General features: G+C 48.3%; 1 protein-coding gene across 4 annotated transcripts in view; it reads left to right on the forward strand.

The window, feature by feature from the left end:
- Positions 1-21415, forward strand: part of TNS3 (tensin 3) — a 223798-nt gene that overhangs the window by 150216 nt on the left and 52167 nt on the right. For all 4 annotated transcript variants that reach the window (XM_032758139.2, XM_058445056.1, XM_058445064.1 and 1 more), the window contains 3 exons: positions 11334-11503; positions 12654-12768; positions 12852-12935. In XM_032758139.2, the coding sequence (XP_032614030.1) occupies positions 11334-11503; positions 12654-12768; positions 12852-12935 (369 nt within the window). The remainder of the gene's footprint in view (positions 1-11333; positions 11504-12653; positions 12769-12851; positions 12936-21415) is intronic.

Here is a 21415-nt window from a genome sequence, read left to right on the forward strand (position 1 = left end):
GTTCTCTTAGAATCAGGGTTAGGCATGGAGACAGCCCGACTGAGGAGGGTGGGCCTGGGACGGGAAGGCTCTTCCCTGGGTTAGTCTTGATATGTCCATCAGAACCCTGGCTAATGATTTCCTAACACATTACGTTGTAAAAAACTGCAAGTTGTGCGGCTCTTTAAGGCTATGCCCTCCACGTGGAAGGGGCTGGTCAATCAGTCCTGTTTCAGTTTTGGGAGAAGGCTCCTAAAACCATTTCTGGGAGCATTTCAGCTGGGAGGAGTGTTGGGGCATTCTTGTCATGCCACCCTGCCTCCTTTTACACACTGTCTTGAAAAGATTCATGTGTGTGTGTAAATGAGCTGAGGTCTGGAGGCCTCAAGCTCACCGTGAAGCAGTCTTTGCCTGTTATTTGTTTTCACTCCTAGGAATGCAAGGGAGCTTCCAGAGCCTATCAGGCACACCTGTGTGATGTCGTGCGTCATTCCTAGAGGATCACATCAAGATAAATCAGTAGCTTATGGGGACTTTACCTTCTAGTGCCCAGATAGAAAATGAAAGAAGGCATGTTTTAAAATAGGTAATGTTCTAGCATGTCATGAGTTTTCACCTGTTCTTTTTATTTTTAAAATTAATTAATTAATTTATCATTTGAGATAGGATCTCACTCTGTCACCCAGGCTGCAGTGCAGTTAGTGTGATCACAGCTTTGACCTCCTGGGCTCAATTGATTCTCTCGCCTCAGCCTCCAGAGTAGTTAGGACGACAGGCATGTGCCACCATTTTTTTTTTTTTTTTTTTTTTTTTGTAGTTTTCTGTAGAGACCGGGTTTCATCATGTTGCCCAGGCTGGTCTGGAACTCCTGGGCTCAAATGATCCACCCTCCTCAGCCTCTCAAAGTGATGGGATTACAGGTGTGAGCCACTGTGCCCAGCCCCTGTTTTTTCTATGTTTTAATTAACTTATTTGTCATCGTATATATTTAAGGTGTTTAACATGATATTTTGTTTGTTATACCTATACATAGGGAGAGGATCACTACAGTCAAACAAATGGACATATCCACCACTTTACCTAGTTACTTTTGTGTAAGAGCACCTAAGGTCTCTTCTCTTAATCAATATTGCATCCTGAAGATTTGCTCAGGGAGCAGATTCTGTCTCTTTTAGAACAGGGGTTGGACACTTTGGCTTGCATGTTGGAGTCACCTGGGGAGCTTTAAAAATGCAGATGCTAAAAATGTGGGTACCTGCTTCTACCTCCAGAGGGTGGCAGATTGAGTTGGCCCTGGTGGGGCCTGGATGTCAGACTTGCTTTAAAAATGCTCCCCAAATAACACGGTGCGAATTCAGGGTTGAGACCTGCTGTGATTCTTGAGCTTGGTTGTGTGTTGGAAACACTAGGGAGTTTTTAAAAATACTGACACCTAGGTCTCACCACTGGAGGTTCTGACTTCACAGGTGAGGCCTGAGCTTCCGGATTTTAGTGATAAAAGGTGGACAACGGCCTTTGAGAACCACTGTTGTGTATTTGCAGTTCTCAACTTAGGTGCGTGTCCCAGCCTCCAGGAGAGCTGGCCCTTGGCTCATTGAGGCTGGAACATGCTGCAGGGTGGTTCCAGGGTTTGTGACCCTGCTGTGGAATTTAGGGGACAGCCAACAGTCACGTATCGATTATCAGAGGCAGAGGCAGGCGACCCCATGGGCTGCCTTCCACTTGGGTGGTGGCTCTATTTCGCCAGGGCAGAGTGGGCTGTGTGACCCCCCACAGTGGAGAGAATGCGGTGACATGAAGTGTGTGAGTGGGCAGGATGGTGGGTGTCTGCTCCTGGACACTTGACCCATCTTCCTTCCCCTCCCTCCTCCCACTTCCCGGCAGAAGCTCAGGGCCCGGGATCTGCCAGGCTGTGCGCTGGCAAAGATCAGTCTCCAAGAGCAGTCTGGATCACAGAATCACAGTTCAGAGTCAACATAAGTACTGACTTACCAATCAGGATGTGTTATTTCACACTCTCAATTAGTTTACATAATTGGGAGTTCATTGTATTTGGACAAGGTGGAAAGTTGCCCAAGAGCTTTGTGGGTGTTTTAAACAAAATTTAAAAAACATTTTCTGGCTAAGTGATCTGAGAAGCCCCCTCCGGCACTTCAGACTGCTCAGGGGTGAATTGATGGCAACAGTGCTGACCCCCAGGCTGGGCTGAGTTCAGTCCCGCATGTGTTTAGTGCAGCACCCAGTGTCTTGGCCTGAATCCCTGATTCTCCAGGGCTCTGACGGCGATGCATTCCCTTCTCACGAGGCCCCCGGGTGCCCCCAGTCATGGACTGGCTTTCCTGCTCTTTCCTCAGAGCATGTGAGGATTCCCTGTCAGGACTGTCCCCCACCCGGTCGTGGTGGCTTTGGATAAGGCACATCGTAGGATGCACCTAGGGCTGAGGCCCCACCATCCCCAGCTCCCCCTGTGGGGACCGAATGACTGAGCGTCCTCCTGCCTCCCAGTCTCGGTGTCCTTTTGCACCCTGTGGTGAATCCCAGATCCTGCTGGGCGTGGTGGTGTCTCAGGTGACCCTGCACAGCCTGCTGGCTGGGCAGCCCTCAGCACGTTTCCTTATCTGTCCTTGATGCCAGCTCCACCCGTGAATGACAGTGAGACTGCTAAATGAGGAAGCATGCTGGTCTTTGGGAGTGGCAGTGTAAGGGGACTCTGAGGCATGTGTCCCATTTTACACTCGAGGTCACGTGGTTCCCAAGGCTCTGGGTGGGTAGCACCCAGTGTCTGGAGGGAAGGAGGCTTGGGTGAAGACAGCTGAATGTCTGGTGTGGGGACTGGCCAAGGAGATGGGCAGCGTCCAGTCATGTGACCTTTGGAGACCATGTTACCATGTCATGTTTTGGTGGACAATGAGCATATCACCGTGACAAGAGGGGCACAAGACTGTGTAAAGAAAAAGCCACTGCCTGTCCCTCCCTCCACAGAGACCCCCAGCTGCATGGAGTGGGTGAAGCTGCACATCACCTGCAGATCACCGGGGTCTGTATTCACTGGGGGTTTCAAGGGGCCTGAGATTTCTGCACTGAGTACGCATGGCCTTTGTAAGGAGAGGATGCAGGATTTTTTTTTTTTTTTCCTGGCTGGGAACTGGCAGGGAAGTAAGGGCAGCTCTTCCCCAGCACCTGGGCCTCAGGCTGGGAGCAGGGTGGGCACAGGTGTGAGAGATCAGGGTGTGGGTGCCATGGGTGCAGGCAGATGCAGGTACCCCCCCACCCCGGCCCCTGCAGGGCTTTGGTTGCTGCCCTTTGCCCGTGAACGTCCCTGTGTGGGAGCTTGGGTTTTGTTCCCTTTCTCCTTGGTTTTTCTGAGAAGGGGTACCTTGGGGAGCTGAGGGTGGGAGGGCGGATCGCCCAGAGCCCTGCAGGTGCTCTCCAGTGCTGGCAAGGTCCCTCTTGTCCCCTTATCAGCCCCTCCCAGAGGTGACAGCCATCTGTGTGGTGGCAGCTCTCTCCTGCTCCCATGAGGTCTCCCTTTTCTTCTCTTTTCCTGGATTTGACTTCTTAACTGAATAGAAAAATATATAGGCATGGACAGTTTTGTAGTAGTGTTCAGAGAATAGGCCTTAACAATATCATTATTCAATTCATGATTTCATTGTTCAAACTGCCCAGTCTCATTGTATTACAGCCAGTTCTTTGTTGTACCTTGGAATTTGTGTGTGTGTGTGTGTTTTGTCGTCTGTGTTTTTTTGTTTGTTTGTTTCCTTTTGATGCATATAATGTAATATTCTTGGTGAAGGCTGTACCTCCCCTTTCTGCAGGTGTGAGTGGGAGGGCCGCAGGTTGCGGACTGAGACCTGAGGCTACACTGCTGGCCCCTGCAGTTTTACCAGAAGCTCAAGGATAGGATGGTTGTAGGGCCAGGCCCCTTGTGGTCCCAATCAAGACCAGGGCAGCTGAGGAGGGTGGAGGAGGAGGGGTGCTGGGCTGTGGTAGAGGGGAGGCCAGGCGACAGGAAGAGACTGCTTCAGGTGTGGTCATTTCACGTTGATGTGAAGTGCGTAAGAAGTAATTGATGGACTCAAACAATTAAATGATTCCCTCGGGGAGTGCTCAGGAATTAAGCTTCAGTGAGGAAAAAGAAATGTAAAAGTCATGTGTGTCTTCATTGAGATATGTGGCTCTTCACAGGTTCCAGGGAGCTTGGTTTGCTTCCATATGTTTCTATGTGTTTTTCTAATCTTCTGCAATGATAGAACATCATACTAAAGAAAACTATAAATCAGTCCCTTTGGAAGAGAGATTTGGGGTAGAGAGAGAGTCTTTTACTAAGTGCTAGGGTTTCCTTTGGATTTAATTCAGAAGTCAGTGCCTCAGCGCCGGGGCTCCTAACCTGTGGCCTGGGCTCACCTGTTCACCCCTCACCTCCTTACCTCTCAGGGCCAGGGCTCCTAACAGGTGGCCCAGGGCTCACCTGTTCACCCCTCACCTCTTCACCCCTTCAGAGCTCACTGACTTATTAAAGAAGTACTGAACCCTCAGGGTGTCTCAGCTTGGACAGACTTTAGAGCGAATAAGACCTGATCCTTGTCCCCACCTTGGACAGCTGGCTGCTACTGCCTCTGTCCCCAGAAAGCAATCCAAGAGCTCTCTGAGCTGGCAGTGCAGAGGTACAGAGCTTGCTGTTTATGCAGACCTTCTCTGGAGAGGTGAGCATTGATCTTGGTAGGCAGCGTACCAAAGCTAGCAAATGAACCGCCTGAGGAAATGTCCCCAAGCTGTGGCTTCTCATAGGTCACCAGACATCAGAGTGTGAAGCAAAAGTGCTTTGCTTCTCCCACCTCAGCCCCACCTGCAGCCACCTGAAAAGGGTGGTTCTGGAAGTCCCTGGTGTAACTTTGGTGTAGCACATGGGCCGTGGGCTCTGTGTGCACACGTGAGACCCAGCCCAAGTCACCACTGCCATGGAGTCACCTGTGGACCCTGGGGCCGGGCTAGTCAGAGCAGTGGATGGGATGAGGAGCTGGGGGCCTTGAGTGGAGGGGCAGCTCTCAGTGAGAAGAGGGTGCCTTTGGCTGCATCTGTCCCTGGAAGGGAGCCAGGAACCAACCCCTCTACAGTGGAGATGCTGATGGGTGGCCTCGTCCTGGAGAAGGGGCCAGGATGGAAAGGACGGACCTCTAGGAACAGCCAGCGCCCTGGCTTCCTGACAGGCAGCTCCCAGGTGGGGAGAAGGGCTTGTTTGACACAGGTGTGAGGTTTGCAGATGCAGGGTGATGAGGTGGGGACCGTATTCAGAATGCAGAACCTGACCCTCCACCATCACGGACCACCCATCTGTGAGCAGCACATGCAGCTGTGGGGCCGTGTTGGAGCACAGGGTGGGTGTGAGTGAGGGTGTGAGACTGTGCATGAGTGTGAGTATGAGAGACTGTGCGAGAATGAGTGTGAGACTGTGAGGCTGTGAGTGTACAAGACTATGAGACTGAGTGTGAGTGTGACAATGTGTGTAACATGAGAAACACTGTGAGAGACTGCACGTGTGTGAGTGCCAGTGAGTGTAGTGTAAGTATATGAGAAGGTGTGAGAGCATGAGTGTGTGTGTCTGCTTGTGACTGTTGTGTGAGTGTGGGTGACAGTATTAGTGCGAGGGTGTGTGAGTGTAAGAGTGTGTGGGAGACTATAAGAGTGTGAAGTGTGCAGGTGTGTGAGTGACGTGGGTGTGAGTGTGTGTGCAAATGCATGAGTGGCTGAGTCTGCATGAGTGTTATGAGAAAGTGTGTGTAAGAGACCGTGTGAGAGTGAGTGTTCATACACGTGTCTGCAAGTGTGTGGATGTGAAAAAGTGCCGGAGACTGGGAGCACATGAGAGTTTGACTGTGTGCATGTGAGTGTGTGGGTGTGTGCCTGTGAGAGAGGTGCGGGGTGTGTGGGAGGGGCAGCCCTAGCCTCCAGGGCGCACTCCTAGCATGGTCCATTCTTCATGGACAGGGGCCCGTTTTGGAATCCCACTCTGAGCTTAGTTCCTGCCCACTGTCGCACCCGTGCCGTAGGGCCTTCCTTGGTTCTTTCTTGTACACAGCAGACATAGGTGCCGTGGTCTGGCTTCCATCGCCATCTCTGCCCTAGACGTTGTGCACCGATTAAAGGGAGGCAGCGCCTGGTGGAACGTCCTGGGCCTGGATGTGGCACCGGGGCCTTGACTGGATTCTGTTCCACTAGTGGGCTTTCTGGGCATCTACCTTGGACCCAGCGTGGCGTCTCACGTTCAAGTTGTCTTGCCTGAAGACGACAGCTAGTGGGCCTGCCTTGGGTCTCTGTTGAACAATTAAAGGAGCACAGAGATTCCGTTTGTTGAATAATTAAAGAAGGGAGAGAGAGACCCCTGCTGCAGGGCGCCTTGCATTGTAACCTCTGGGAAGCATAAGCCCTGCTCGCTATAAATGAGAATGTCACTTCCACATCTCCTCTGAGCATATTGGTCCAGAAAACTACCTCTCACATTAATTTTCATATGGCTATCAGACACGGGAGATTTATCAGAGGGAAGGGAAAGTGTAAGGATCAAACACATGAGTTTGGGAGAATACAGGAACTAATACTAATGCAAAATTAGAACGGGATTTGGGGAAATTCAGTACAGCAGCACAGAGTAGTAAAAATAAAAGAAGCTTTGTTCCTCTGGAAGATAATCTCTGTGTTGTTTCCCTAATTTTAAAAGGTAATACATATTACTAGCGAAAACACTGAAAGATAGAAACATTTACGAAAAATATGAATAGTGCCTAGAATTACACAACCCAGAGAGAAGCTCTTATGAGCATTTTAGGACATTTTCTTAGTTTTTAAAATAAAAGTGAAACCACACTACACATGCATCTTTGCCCACTGTCTTTTGTCACTTAATGTTGTAGCGTGTTTGCCCACTTCAAGTCCCATAAAACTTGACTTTTAATGACAACATAAACAGTCCGTTTCGAGTGAGGCGCATTATAACACTTACTGCCCGCAGCTGTGTGCCAAGCTCCAGCCTTTGCCGCATTATCTGTAGGACCCCCTAAGCCAGCTTTGTGTCGTTCTCATTTCATTCTGGAGATGGCTTTGAGGACTCGTCCCCTGTGAGCAGAGAGGCAGAGTCCACCCCTGCCAAGTGGCCCTGGGCTAGCCTCTGAGTGAGCATCTACTGCTGGTGGCAGGACGTGGGTTCGACGGCAGCTCCCGCCAGCTCGGTAGCAACGCCTTGAGCAAGCTGCCCTCTCTCTCCTTCTCTGACCTTCCCTGACCTTCCCTGTAGCCAAGGACTCTCAGATGGGAAGAACTTGAAAACCGTCCCTTCTTCCTTTTCTCTAGACTGCTGTGCACTCAGACCCTTTGGAAATGCACCCGCACCAGGTTCTCTGCTGGACCCCATGTATTTACTTAGACACTTGGCAGATTTCCTAAGACTGGGAAGAATAAGCCATTGTTAAATCTGAAATTCATGCGAGAGACAGAAGAATTTGTGAAACCTTTGCTGGCTGCCCCATCAGGACACGTCCAGGAGGAAGAGTGCCCCTTCCTCAGCAGGATGAGCGTAGCCTTCTTGATCCCAGGGCCCATGGGGCCCCTGTCTGCCCTGTGTAGGCTTTTTGAGGTGGGAAGGGATGGAAGGGAAGGAAAGGCACCAGTGGGTAAGGAAGAGTGACCGCAGAGGAATAGAGTTGGCAGTTGTCGATTTTAAAGTCAGATACATGTGGTGACAAATCATTGCTCTCTGCTGACTTGCTGTGTGGTGTAGGATGAGTACTCAGACCTGAGCCTCCGTTCTCCTTGTCTGCAAAAAAGACGTAGCAGGCCGCCTTAATGGAGTGATTATGGGCTTTTCTCTATGAGAGCACCTGCCCAGGCTTAGACTGTCACTGTTGCTGGATAAACGTTGGTCTCCTGTTTTTCTTTCTTTTGTAACTACCTCCTGGGCAGATGTGGGTGCATCCTAGCACTAAGTGGTGTTGCAATATCTTAAACTCTGTTTCATTTTGCCCTGTTTTTTCCGGCGTTTCAAAATAAACTTCTCCATTTCCAAGGTTTGCAGTCCGAGAGGAAGGGATCTCCACACCCCACAGAGGCCTGAGCCTTGCTGACCTTGTGTGCCTGTGTCTTTTCCCTTTTGGGAATGGAAAGCAGGACCTGCAGGGCTGAAGCCACACTTTCTATACAGGCCACATCCTGGAATCCAGGGCCTGGTGGCGCTTTTGCAGGTGCCTTGACTCCCCCATTCATCCTGCGCTTGCAGAGCCTCTTTCTGGCCTCAGACCCACAGCCGCTCTCCGTCGCCAAGTTCCCTCAGTTGTGGAAACCATCTTATTCCTGGTGGTCCCAGTGGCAGGATACTGAGAAGTATTGATCCATCCAGAGGGAGAAGCATGTAGTTCTGCTTAACCAGACATGGTGCCACACAGATTTTAGCACAAGCACTGGAGGTGGGATAGTAAGAACATTTTTTTTTTTGAGACTTTGAGACTTTTTTTGAATGAAGAACATTCTGTTTTTCATTGTAATTCTTTGGGGAGAGAGAGAATTGAGGAAAAGTTTCAAATCCGTGTGTTCAACAGGGACATTGCTGGGGCCAGCTCACAGAATGCCTGTGTTTCAGAGCCTCCTCTGGTTTGGGAGGCCCAGGACGGAGCCCACTGTTGGCTCCGTGTCAGCTCATGCACAGATTGTATTCCCTGGCTGCTCTAAAGGAGACATGTTGAAGGAAACCTCCAAGTTGAAAGGTTAGAAGAAGTCCAAGCGTCCTGCATTGAGACTTATGTTTTAGTCCTGGAAATTCCTTTTTGGACCCTGTTACGACCTGGATTTGCCTTTGAGTTAAGCTGCAAGGCTGTGCTGGCTGTTGTCAACCCTAATGGGACCTCAGTTTCTGAAGCCAGTGAGTTTCCAGCCTCAGGCCTGAGGTCTGAGTGCGTTAACATGCGCTTCCCAGCCGCCTTCTCCAGATCAAAGAGAACACTTGACCACACTGTCCACAATTTTCTTCTTATTATTATTACTATTTTTAGTTGAGATATAATAATTGTACATATTTATGGGGCACAGTGTGATATTTTGATAAATGTATACGATGTACAATGCTCAAATCAAGGTGATTTGCATAGCCGTTTTTTCTGTGTGCTTCATGCAACACTGCATGTTGGAATGATATTGCCATGTCGTTTTTGGTAAAACACCACATATTGTCTTGGATGTTGAACAGAAGTACTATTCCCTCCCCTTTGAAAATTACCTCTCTGGAAGTGACCTCTGAAGTTCTAGGCTGTGGGTGGACTGTAATGTCAGTACAGGGCAGTGGAGCTCCTGGTGCCCTCCACAGATAGGTCCTCCCTGGTGGAATGAATTTCCTTGAGGCCAGCGGCATGGCTCCTTTTTCCAGGGAGGGGACCAGGCTCTCAGTCACTTGCCTGTGGCCATGGCACTTCCTTTCCGTCGCTAACACCCAGGGCTATCGCCTGCCACCTTGACTGCTTCAGGAACAAACTCCACGTCTGAGCTGAGTACCAGGTGGTGCGTGGGGCCAGCCCGACTTTGTGACCTCACACCTCCGCTAGCCCTCTTTAAACTCATTCTTGGAATGGCTGCAAATGCATCTGTGTGTTGAAGAGCACTGGAGTGAGGGTGGTCCCCTCCCTGGCCTGCAGCATTTGCGTCCTGTGGAGGGTGGTGAGTGCGAGGACGAGGACCACTGCACCATGGGGATGAGGGTGCTGTAGTGAGGGGCTGCTGTGTGAGTAGGGCTCTCAGATATGCCATTTCATTTCATTTAATCCTCCCCCTTGTGGGAGGGAAAAGAGAGCAAGCATTATGCTCATTTTATCCATAAAGAAATGGAGGCTGAGGATGTCCTGCAGCTGGTGAGGGATACATGTGAGACCCCAAATCCCAGGTCCTGACGCACACTTCTTCCTCCTTCTTTCCCTGGATCTGTGGAGGGAGCTGCTGGGAACCGAAGAGAGGATGGAAGGAAGAGGTGGAAGGTTGCTTGGAAGGACCTGGGTTTGGATCTCCCTTGCTTGGTCGCTGTTGTGTGGTGCTGAGCAGACATCCCATGGGACAGGGAGGGTGGTGTCCGGCCTGGCTCAGCCCAGGAGCCTCCTTAAGCCCCACCTGAGTGGCACCTCGTAGCTGGTAGGGTCGGGCAATGGAGCCTCCTCATGCTGCAGACAGAAACAAGAACCCTTACAGCAGTCCTGCTGCTCCTCTCAGGCAGGCATGGTGGGTCGACGTCCTGTCCCTCTCTGTGGGACCTTCTCTTTATCATGCCAACCTTTGCATTCCTGTGAGCTTCTGAAGTCTCTGGATGTAGAAGGTGTCAGTGGCATATCATGGGTTCAGCACGACTGTATGTCACTATCATGATGTATTTCACTTTGGAGGGCAGCCATCAACCAATTTGGAACAAAGTCATTCTAAGAGGAGCCTTATGTGGGCCACTCATGTTAATGAATCAAACTCCATCTTTCAGTGAAATGCTACTTTGCACTCTTCACTTACAGGGAGTATGTATTTATAGTTTAAATCTAAACTGTAGGGGACAGTGTTGTTGGGTTTGAATTTTCAGACTATGTCATCAATAGAAACATTCTTCTTTTAATAGCTGGCAGCAGGTTTTTCCTAACTGCCAAATGATAAGAATCCCTGGGAAGAGGTTTTAGAAAATTAGATCTCAGCCCAACCCCCATTTTCCCCAACACAGAGAACAGAATTTGGTCAAGAGTGGGGACCCCAGGGATCTGTGTCAGGAATAACCGCCTGTGGTGTTTCTGGCAAGGAAAGACTGGGATGGTGAATGTTTATTGTTGATGCTTGAAATAATAGGTTTGTTCCCTCTCCAGAATTTCTCATTGCTAAGATTCAAATTATCATAGTCGGGCCACACTCTGCCCGAGGTCACCGCAGGTGTGTGGTCCTCAGGGCACTCTGGTCCTGACAGGACACCAGGGGTGGCATGCGGGGGCCTCCTTCCCAGCTGGGTCATTGTCAGTCCCACCCAGCATTCCATCCGGGCACTGTCCTTTCCCAGCACTGCGAGTGAGTCTGGGTGCTTGGTCCTGTCTCCAAGTGGCCTGTTCTGGAAGGAGCATGCTGGCCTGGGGAAGCTGCACATTTCCAAAGCTGTGGCCTTGTTCATCCCTGAGAGTCTAAGAATGCCCTGGGTTTCCCATCAGCTGCCTTCAGCAACCACAGCATCTTCCCAGAGCAGTGGTGACCAGGATGCAGCATACAGCACCTTTGAGAAGCAGCAGGCAAGATTTAAGGAAAGGGCACTTCACTCCGCCTTAAGGAAGTGCCCTGCAGCCCGCTTGTCTCCCTTTTAACAGGCTCCTCTGCTGAACAGCCCCTGGGCGGGAGACTCAGGAAGCTGAGCCTGGGGCAGTACGACAATGACGCTGGGGGGCAGCTGCCCTTCTCCAAATGTGCATGGGGAAAGGCTGGTGTGGACTATGCCCCGAACCTGCCGCCATTCCCCTCACCAGCGGACGTCAAAGAGGTATGTGCCACAGCCAGGTCCCAGTTTCTGGGCCCATTCCACTCCCTTTCTTGTCCTGGAACCCCGAGTGAATGGGCAATGACCAGGCCTTGTCCCTGAATACAGCCCATGTTACTTACCCTCCGCACCCACCTTCCGTCCTGGTTCCACAAATGTGGTCGTGGCTCCTCTGTACCTGGCAAGCAGTGTGGCTGGGAGAACACAGTGTACAGTCAGCTGGCCTGGCTAATGCACCCCAGGGATAGCTATGCTGGTGAGGCCACCTCACTCAGGGCACCCGAGCCTCTATGTTCTAATCTGTAGAATGGGCACAAGGAGCACAGCATGTGGGTGGGTTGTGTGGGTTCGAGGTAGGGCTCTTATAGGCCTGGCCTTAGCCATTCTCCATAGCCCGACAGCAGCAGCCAGTGGCACACACAGCCTTCCTTCAGGGTCATCACAATCACACAGGGTCCTCAGTCCTCCCTCCGAGACCTTCCTAGGAGGTGACCCACAGGTGAGGCCACAGACGAGAGCGTCTTGCTCTTCCAAGAGGCCTAGGTAAGGCTTCTAGTCAGAATGGATGTAAAGCAGGTTGGTGTATCCAAAACAATTAATTATTTTAGACACGGGTAGGATTTCTTTTCAAGTTGGCAAAGTTGGAAGCTACAGAATTCACAAGAAAAAAAGCTATTCATAGTCTTGACTCACAAACGAAACCACTGTTAATATTTAGAATATTTCTGCCCGGACTTTTTTCTATGCTATGTATTAAAAATACTACGTGTTTTTATGCATCTGTGAATATATTAATACCATGGGTAAGGACTGTTTTATCCAGCTTTTTTGCTTAATATTGTGATACTCATTTACCTGTACCATTACAAACTCTATCTACTTCACTTATTAGCTGTATATTGTATTAGAAGGATGGGCCATAAGATACCTTCCATTTCCTTTACTGTTGAACGTGAAAGTGTTTTCCAGTTTTCCACGGCTAGGAGAGGTGGGCTGGTTTTGTCCCGTGGATCCAGACCTCAGCCTCCTTGTCCTACTCTCAGAGGAGGGGTTTGCTCAGTGGGCCAGCCTGGGGGAGCCACAACCACAACTGTTTGGAGGGGCCTTCACTTGACTCCCTGTTCTCACATTCTACTCCCTGTGCCAATTTCAGACAATGACCCCTGGCTATCCCCCGGACCTCGATATTATCGACGGCAGAATTTTAAGTAGCAAGGAGTCCATGTGTTCAACTCCAGCATTTCCTGTGTCTCCAGAGACACCGTATGGTAAGAATGAAGTAACACTAGCTGCATGCTGCTCCATGCCCAAGGAGGGTGACAACAGCTCCTTGCTCTGCTTTCTTTTCCAGTGAAGACAGCCCTGCGCCATTCTCCGTTCAGCCCACCTGAGCCCCCGCTGAGCAGCCCAGCCAGTCAGCACAAAGGAGGACGTGGTAAGAAATCCATCCGTGAGTCACAGGCACGCAGCAGCTCAGGCGCTGCATCGCAGGGTCGCCGTTTTTACGGAGAAGAACTCTTATGCAGAAATGTTTCCATTTGTGTCATATCTCAGAAGCCTTCGATGAGGGCAGATCTTGCTGGGGAAGATGTAGGGATGTGGCCGTGAAATCCACTGTGTGGTGGCAACCTGGCCTTGCATCGCTGCCTGGCATCCTGTGGGGAACCCTCCTGTTCAGCCTCTTCATATGCAGTTGATGGGACCGTCAGTGGTGCCTGTCGGGCAGCTTAGCATTGGTGCTTTTGAAGAAACTAGAATGCCCACCCCACACTTTACGTTCTCTGTGGAGGTTGTGCCGCACGAGCGCCCCTAGCTCTGCCACCCCAGCTGCCTTCTCATGCGTGCCTTGTGGCCCCTCCTGTCTGTTATTAGTGGGTGCCCAATCACTGTCTCTGGATCTCTGCAGGAACTCAGGGGCTCTGTCCATGGCCTGATCGCGTCCGTCTGTCTGCATAGCTGGCTCAGGCGAGAGATTGTTAGCGGGCAGTGTTCAGGGCGAGTTACTGTGCACTTCTTCTGGGTGGACTTGAGGACTTGCCTGAGAGTCCAGGACAAGGCCGAGCTCGGGCAGGTGGAGAGAGAATGTAAACCTAAAGCTCGTGCACATTTCAAAATCACTCTTCTCTGGGAGTGTCGTTCATTACGCTGCTGCTTTTCTGCCCTGGCGAAGGATGCTGTTAATGATTATTAGGCACGTTACCTGAGACTGAGAGACTTTCATTAACTTGTATTTTCATCTGCCCCTTACCCAGGAGTGTTGTGATCATGACAGCTAGCTCCATTCTCCCTCTTTCTCCATAGTAAACCAAGCCTGTGGACTATGTAATAGAAAGACATCCTTCTCCTAAAATTCCCTTTATGGTTTCAGGACCACAAATTGCTGTCTTCATATGTAGCATATAGCAGTTAAACTGCCTGTATTTCTCAGTAAGTGCTACTGAAATTTAAAATAAGCTGCATTTTAATGTCTACATTATGTGAGCATTACATGAGAAGTGTGTATGTTCCAATATGCATTAGCATGATGGACTTACACATAGGTAGCCATGCATCTGTTCTATATTTTTTATCATTTCAATAGATGCAGAAAGAGGGATGTCCCTTCCATCCCATATAGCCTCTCCTCCTCATGGAGGTGACTGTACTTGGCTCCTAGCTTGAAAGTGTTCAGTAGGTTTGGTTTGGCATCTAGCCCTCTGGCCTGGAATCCTGTCTTCTCCAGCAACACCAAAACCGGGTTTGTTTGAAATAGGTAGATGACAAACAGTGGAAGGTGGGTAATAAGCCTGAGGAAATAAAATACTAGAAACAGCCTGCAAACTCATTAACAGCTCCTGAGGGAGGCCTCTAAGATCACTGTATTGAGCATAAGAGAATGTTGAGCCCTGCCTAACTCCAGAAGGGTCTAGGAGGCTGCAGGAAGCCTGGGTGCTCAGCGTGGGGTACCCAGTGGCCTGGCTGTCTTATGCTGGCCTGATCTGTCCCAGCCTGGAGATGAGCTCCGTGTCCTGTGCGTGGATGAGCGCTGCACCATGTGTGGATGAGGATGGCTCTGCACACCAGCATGTGTTAGATTCCAGTGGCTCCAACTTGTCCTGAGTACTATCTGCATGTACATATTCACATGGAAGAAGTCAGGGCTTTGCCTTTAAATATAAAAAGGTGACATGATAACAATCTTAATGTGAGCCTTCTAGATTTTTATTTCAGCAGTCCCCAGGGAGGGTCAACTTCACATTAGCCCACAAGGAGCACAGAGATAACAACACAGTGCTGACTTAGTGGAGGCTTTCATCAGACAGCGTGGTGAGCCAGTGCCCTTGCCAGGAGGCCCCACCCACTCTCCAAAGTCAAGTGGAGTTGTGAGACTCCTCCAAGGGCACAGTAATAACAGAGGTAGCTCGCCCATACAGAATGTGTCCCCTGATCTTTATGATTTCCTTCCATTTCATAGTCACATTCACATTCTATGGGTCACTCTTATTGTTACCCCCATTTTCCAGGCAAGGAAATTGACACAAAGAAGTTGAGGAGCTAGTAAATGGCAAAGTCAGAGTTTCGGCTCCATCAGCTGACTCCACAGCCATGGGCAGATCATACAGGGCTGATGTTTCACTTTGTTTCGTCTAACCTAGAAGTGACCTAACATCACAACTAAAAAGCACATGGAAAGTCTCAGAGTCATGGAATAACCATGTAATTCGTACATTTAGGTAACCCCTATGAACCTCCACCCCCTTATCTAAAAATGCAGACTATAGTACCTGCCATTCACAGCCACTGTGCAGTTTTGAAGTAGTAGGCTGTAGGCATCTGCAGTAATGTTTAACTGTGTATCATTTAGGCCTATACTGATGTGCATATAAGTGACAGTATTTGCTTTAAAATACCATTAGGGAGAGGCTTCACTTCCCGGAGGGTGAATTAGACATACTTTTCTCTATTTCTTCTGCTAAGTACAACTTAAAACCTTGGACAGTAAGTACAAGACAAATATAAGAAAGTTCTGAAAGATGGGGAGAAATAGGCCAGCTAGCCATGGACCTCAGGGCCCAGGGACCCGGTAGGCCTTATTTATAATATCGATGGGCCAGGAAACAATCTTCAGAGGACTAAAAGTAACTGAACCATGCAGAACATGTTTTCCAACCACAATGGACTCACTAGAAACCAGCAACAGAAGGGCAACAGGAACACCTTCAACACTTGGAAACTAAACAGCACACTTATAAATAATCTATGGGTCAAAGAGGAGGTCTCGAGGGAAATCCAAAAACCTACTGAACTGAATGAAAATGAGGATAAAATATCAAAAATTGTGAGACATGGCTTTATCCACTGCTTTAATACAGCAACACTGAGAGGAAATTTTGGGAAAGAAGAAAATTCTGAAATGAATAGTTTATGCTCTTAGCTCCATAACCTAGAAAAAGGAGAACAAACTAAACCCAAGGCAAGCAGAAGGAAGGAGATAATAAAAATCTAAGCAGAAATTTAAAAAGATACAGAGAAGTAATAGAGAAAATAAATGAAAGAGGTGGTTCTTTGAAAAGATCAATAAAATTGACAAACCTCTAGCAAGACTAACAAAAAAATGGAGGACATAGATTACTGTTGTTAGGAAGGAAACAGGCACCATCACTAAAGACCCTACAGACACCAAAAGAATAATGAAGGAATACACAAACTACTCTACACGCATTGGACATGGAAGGCCAGTGTTGAGGCCTAGTGGAGAAGAGGGCTTGGAGGAGCCTGGCTAAGGTTTGGTCAAGGAGAGTCTGTCACAAGATAGACCCATCTGTATCCAGGCTAACCCGATAGGGTGACCAAATGCAGCCCGCACGCTTCTCTGTGTTTGTCTCCAGGTCCTTTGGGCACTTAGTTTATAATTTTTTATTTTTTATTTTTATGGGTACATAGTATAGGTGTGTATGGAGTACATGAGATGTTTTGATACAGGCATGCAGTGCGTAATTATCACATCATGGAAAACAGGGTATTATGGGCACTTAGTTTAGCCATAAGGCTTCCGTGCCAAGTGGCCTGGGAGCCAGCTGGGGCCAGCCTCTGCCACAGGCATCCTTCATCCACCCTTCCCACAAACAAGCGATTCTTCAATAAACAATAAACAGAATACACAAAAAGCAAACCAAAACATCTCTAGATTTATTAATAGATGGGTGAATTAAAGGAGTCTTTTCCAAATAATGTGACTAACAGGAGCCAAGGGGGATGGATGCCCAAAGCTGGGGCTTGCCAGAACCTGCTGGTACTGAGAGCTGATTGCTGAAGTGTGAGGAATTTTGTGAGCCAGCTGACAGCACATTGGCAGCTTGGGATCTGCCAGGGCGGGATTGTTTACACCACAGGATTTAGCAAACGTTATGAATCAACCCCTCCATTGGCCCCAAGCTTCCCTGACACACCAAATAGTAGAAATTCACTGCCTTTTTTTTTTCCACTCTGCTTGTTGTTAGCTAACTAGTCATGAAGAATAGAGCCTGAAGTGACCAAAGAGATCTTTCTGCATTTTGACATTCAAGTATTTTGAAAGATTTTCCGCATTCAGCATTTGGATTCTAGTCCCATTGCCAGGCTCAAGTAAGCTCTGTGATAACAACACCCAGCTGTTGGAAACTGCTGTCCGAAGCACCTCTCAGCAGACAAGGAGGTCTAAAAGGACACGGCAGAGTGGTGTCTGGTGGGTCCTCTCCTGACATTTCTTCTCTCTCTGATCAAATGCTGGATGCACACATATTGTGGCTCTGAGACCTCCTGTCTGGGTGAGCTCAGGCAGTTCTAGGGACCTCTCTGAGCCCTAGTTTCATGTCCTATACAACAGTAGTCATTCCTACTGCACATGGTTCTTGAGAAGATTGGACCAGAACATGTAGCTCTGGCACCTGGCCCAGACCTGATCAACACTCAGGAAATAGTGGACACTGATGCTGTTAGGAGAACAGAGCATCCATATGAAGGGCAGTTTCCTGAGCTCGGGAGACCAGTGACAACTGTAAGTCTGGATTCAGAGCATGAGTCAGGGGACAGAGAAGGCCCCTGGGCACCTGGCCCTGGGTGGCTGAGCCCCGGGAGCCCTGCTTTTCCCAGAGATGTGCTTGTGCCCAGTGTGCTCATGTTTTAAATGCCAGCACCTACTCCAGGAAAATGATGGGTATTTCAATATCTACTCACATTATGCATATTTAAATATGAATTTAAATACTGTTTAATTCTCCTAGGGATGTGTTGTCATTTTAAAAGAGGCTGTGACAGCATGAAGAACTGGGGACAGGGGCAGGAGATGGCAGAGCAGCTGTAGGCACTGATGTAATGCCTCCAGCTTCATGAGGACGGGCCCAACCAGGCTTCACCCACTTGGGGCCCTCAAGCAGCCCTCACCATGGTCCGTCTGTTGAACGTATTGCCCACATGGCCACATTATGCCCCAGGAACCATGTGTTGGAGGACAGTATCCTTAGGCTTCTCAGAAATTCCACATGGAAGCCTCAAATGGACATGCTTTTCTTGAAAACAAAAATATTTGTAAAAATGTAACAATAGGAGTTGTTTAATCTCAAGTCTCCCCTATAAGCAAAAATAGATAAAATTATGAAATGTAAGATGTAAATTATTCTGTTTCTTAGCTGATCCTTAACCTTGATGATATTTTCAAAACAAATGGATAACAAAGACATGAGAAAAGGTTTCCTTTAAAAAGTGGTAGTTCTGGCCGGGCGCGGTGGCTCATGCCTGTAATCCCAGCACTTTGGGAGGCCAAGGCGGGCGGATCATGAGGTCAAGAGATAGAGACCATCCTGGCCAACATGGTGAAACCTCATCTCTACTAAAAATACAAAAGTTAGCTGGGCATGGTGGCGCATGCCTGTAGTTCCAGCTACTCGGGAGGCTGAGGCAGGAGAATCGCTTGAACCCAGGAGGCGGAGGTTGCAGCGAGCCAAGATAGCACCACTGTACTCCGGCCTGAAGACAGAGCGAGACTCTGTCAAAAAAAAAAAAAAAAAAAAAAAGAGTCGTGGTTCTGATACATCTCAGCTTCCAAACTATTTCATAATCTTTTTAAAATATAAATACATAACATAAAAGCAGCCATTTGAAGGTGAACATCGCACCGGCATTCAGTAGATTCACAGAGTCATGAGACTATAGCCCCTAGGTAGTTCCAGAGCATCCTCATCCTATAACAGCTTTACAAGTGGTATTCAGAGGGGATTTGGGGACTTTCAGCTTCAATGAAAAAGATTAGCAGTTAATATTAGTTTACTTCAAGAGGATGCCTTTATATATTTTGCAACTTCTATTTTGTGTTCAGTTCTTCTGGAGAGTAGGGTGTAGGCCTTTTAGGGACCTGGCTTCCAAGCATGCAGCCTCTTCTCTGCTGTCGATTGGAGGTTTTGTGAAGGGCTAGGAGGATTGCCTCCTTCTAAGTGCAAGTGTACGAGACTGATCAGGAGTGGGAGCATGTGAAGTGGTCCTCATTGGCTCACAAGAGGGGACACGGGGGTTTGGTTGGTGCTGTGCGGACTTCCTGGATTTGGTAGGTTTCAAAGAGTCATGATGTTTGCCAAAGGGAGGAAAAAAAGGGCAGTACCAGTGGCACTGGGCCTTCCCCTCTGTAGCTCTGTGATCTTGAACAGTTTGCATAACCTCTGGAAGCATCATCTAAATCTAAGCAAAATAAGAATGTGTGTGTGCCATGCATGGTATTGGGGGCAGTCTCTTAAAAATGAAGATTTCAGCCTATGAATATGTTAGTGTAACAAAAATTTGTCTTAAAATTTAGTTTTTTAATTCAAAATGCACTTTCTTATTGAAATAGTTTCAGAGCCCCAGGGATTGATAGACACAGCGTGAGAAGAGGGCAAGAGGGAGACAGAGACAGAGAGATTATTTTGACACAATGCTTTATTTTTATTGAAAAAGCTGTCATCCTTCAAAACTTGACAAATGATACAATGCTTCTACCAATTTTCTTCTTTCTCTTCTGTACTCGACTCCCTTTTCTGTTGAATTTTTATGAGCTCTTAATGAGAATGTTAATAATAAGGACAAAGGCATGTACTGGATGTGAGTATGTGTGACATTTATAGAGGCCCTTGTTTACTTTGGATTTTCTAGAGCCTCAAAAGCACATGCATTCCTATATGGATTTCTCCATGGGTTTATATTCAGGTGCATAGGCATACGTAAGTGTGCATAGGAATAGACACGCCTGGATACATGCCTGTGATGTACTTTGCATTCCGATTTGTGCCAAAGAATGCACACTGGTGCATGGTGACCCCAAATAACTGGTGTGGATTAGCAAACATTGCAGCCTCCTCCGACCCTTGCCCCAGATGAACAACATGAAAAAGAAAAGTTGACTACTTCTAAATTATATTTAAAAGTAAACATCAGTGCTGGGTTCGTGGAGGTCAGCCTAAAGTGCTGGCCTGTGAATGTGCCTTTAGGGGTCTTTTGAGATGAGAACATGAATTCATCTGAGGGTGATGAAGCTTAAAAAAAAAAATAAAGGTGTTGGCTTTTGTGCTGACACTTCATTCACGGAGCAGGCCAGCTTGGAAGTGTCCCCATGTCAGCCTGCAGACTTCTCTACCATGCTGAATGTTCTCTTGTTTGCTCACTTTGGGTTCAGAGGAATCTTTGCTTTTCTAAATTTATTTATCAGCTCATTCCATTACCCCCTCCTCTCCTAGTGGACTGTTCTTGACCCTCAGCATGTAGAAGTTATTCTGAAGTGCTGCCAATAGGATTTGATGCTGGCCCTGGGGCTTGGTGACAGATGTGGCTCTGGTCCTGCCCCTCTGTAGCTCTGTGATCTTAAACAGTTTGCATAACCTCTGAAAGCATCTTTTAAATATAAATAAAATTAAGAATATGTGTGCCATGCATGGTGTTGGGGGAAGTCTCTTAAAAATGAAAATTTCAGCCTGTGAATATGGTAGTGTAACAAAAATTTGTCTTAAAATTTCATTTTTTAAATCCAAAATGCACTTCCTTATTCAAGCATTTTCTAAGCCCCACTGTCTATAAGAATTGTGCTCCATCCTGGGATTGAGGAAGGGAGGCGGTCCTGGCCCTGGGGCAGCTCTCGGGCTGGGGTCCCTTCTGAAGCAGCCTGTGGCTGGTGTGGAATCCGGAATCCACAGCTCAGGCCTGGGCCTGGGCTTGTCTCCTCCTCACTGCTCTGAACAGGAAAAGGCAGTTCAGCCCAGCAGGATGCCTCTTAGAACTGGGAATGGCTTGGAAGAAAATGTTTATGAAGCCCCAGCATATAAAATGTGAAGGATGTTTCCCTATTGGAAGCATTTACCTGGTACCCCTTGCATTTTTACTTTCCTTTGAAGGCCCTCACCTTGTAATCCACCTCCCTGCAGTTCCATCCCCTCTAGATAGCAGCCTGCCTCACGGTGGTGTCCTGAGAGCATTGGGCATCAAGAGGTAAAATGCCTGGCCGTTTTCTCTGAAGCACCTGTTAACCACTGTCCCCTCAGGCTGTGATTCCTGGCCAAAATGCACCCATTCTTTTTGACACACTTGGGAGGGTCTGGGATTGTGAGACTTGCAGAAGGGTCAGATGTCTTGAGTCACTGAGAGGGCTGAAGACGGAATATGCAGTCTGCCTCTCGACATTTGTTACTGGCCGGGGCCTGCCCTATCAGAGCCTTTGAGAACATTACCAAGGTGCCCCCCAGATAAGGGTACCTCTTCGACAGAGAGGCATTGGCCAGGCCATCCCACTTAGGCCAGGTACCACCTTGTCGTCTGTTTAAATTCTATCACATTTTAGTGACACACATATGTAGACACATTATATGGTACATATGTGTGTCATGTGTGCAGGTATTTATGGCTATGCCTAGATTGAGGCATTTGCCACTTTCTGAGCAC

The sequence above is a fragment of the Hylobates moloch genome, unplaced genomic scaffold (genome assembly GCF_009828535.3).
Source record: "Hylobates moloch isolate HMO894 unplaced genomic scaffold, HMol_V3 SCAFFOLD_1, whole genome shotgun sequence".
Classification (NCBI taxonomy): Eukaryota; Metazoa; Chordata; class Mammalia; order Primates; family Hylobatidae; genus Hylobates; species Hylobates moloch.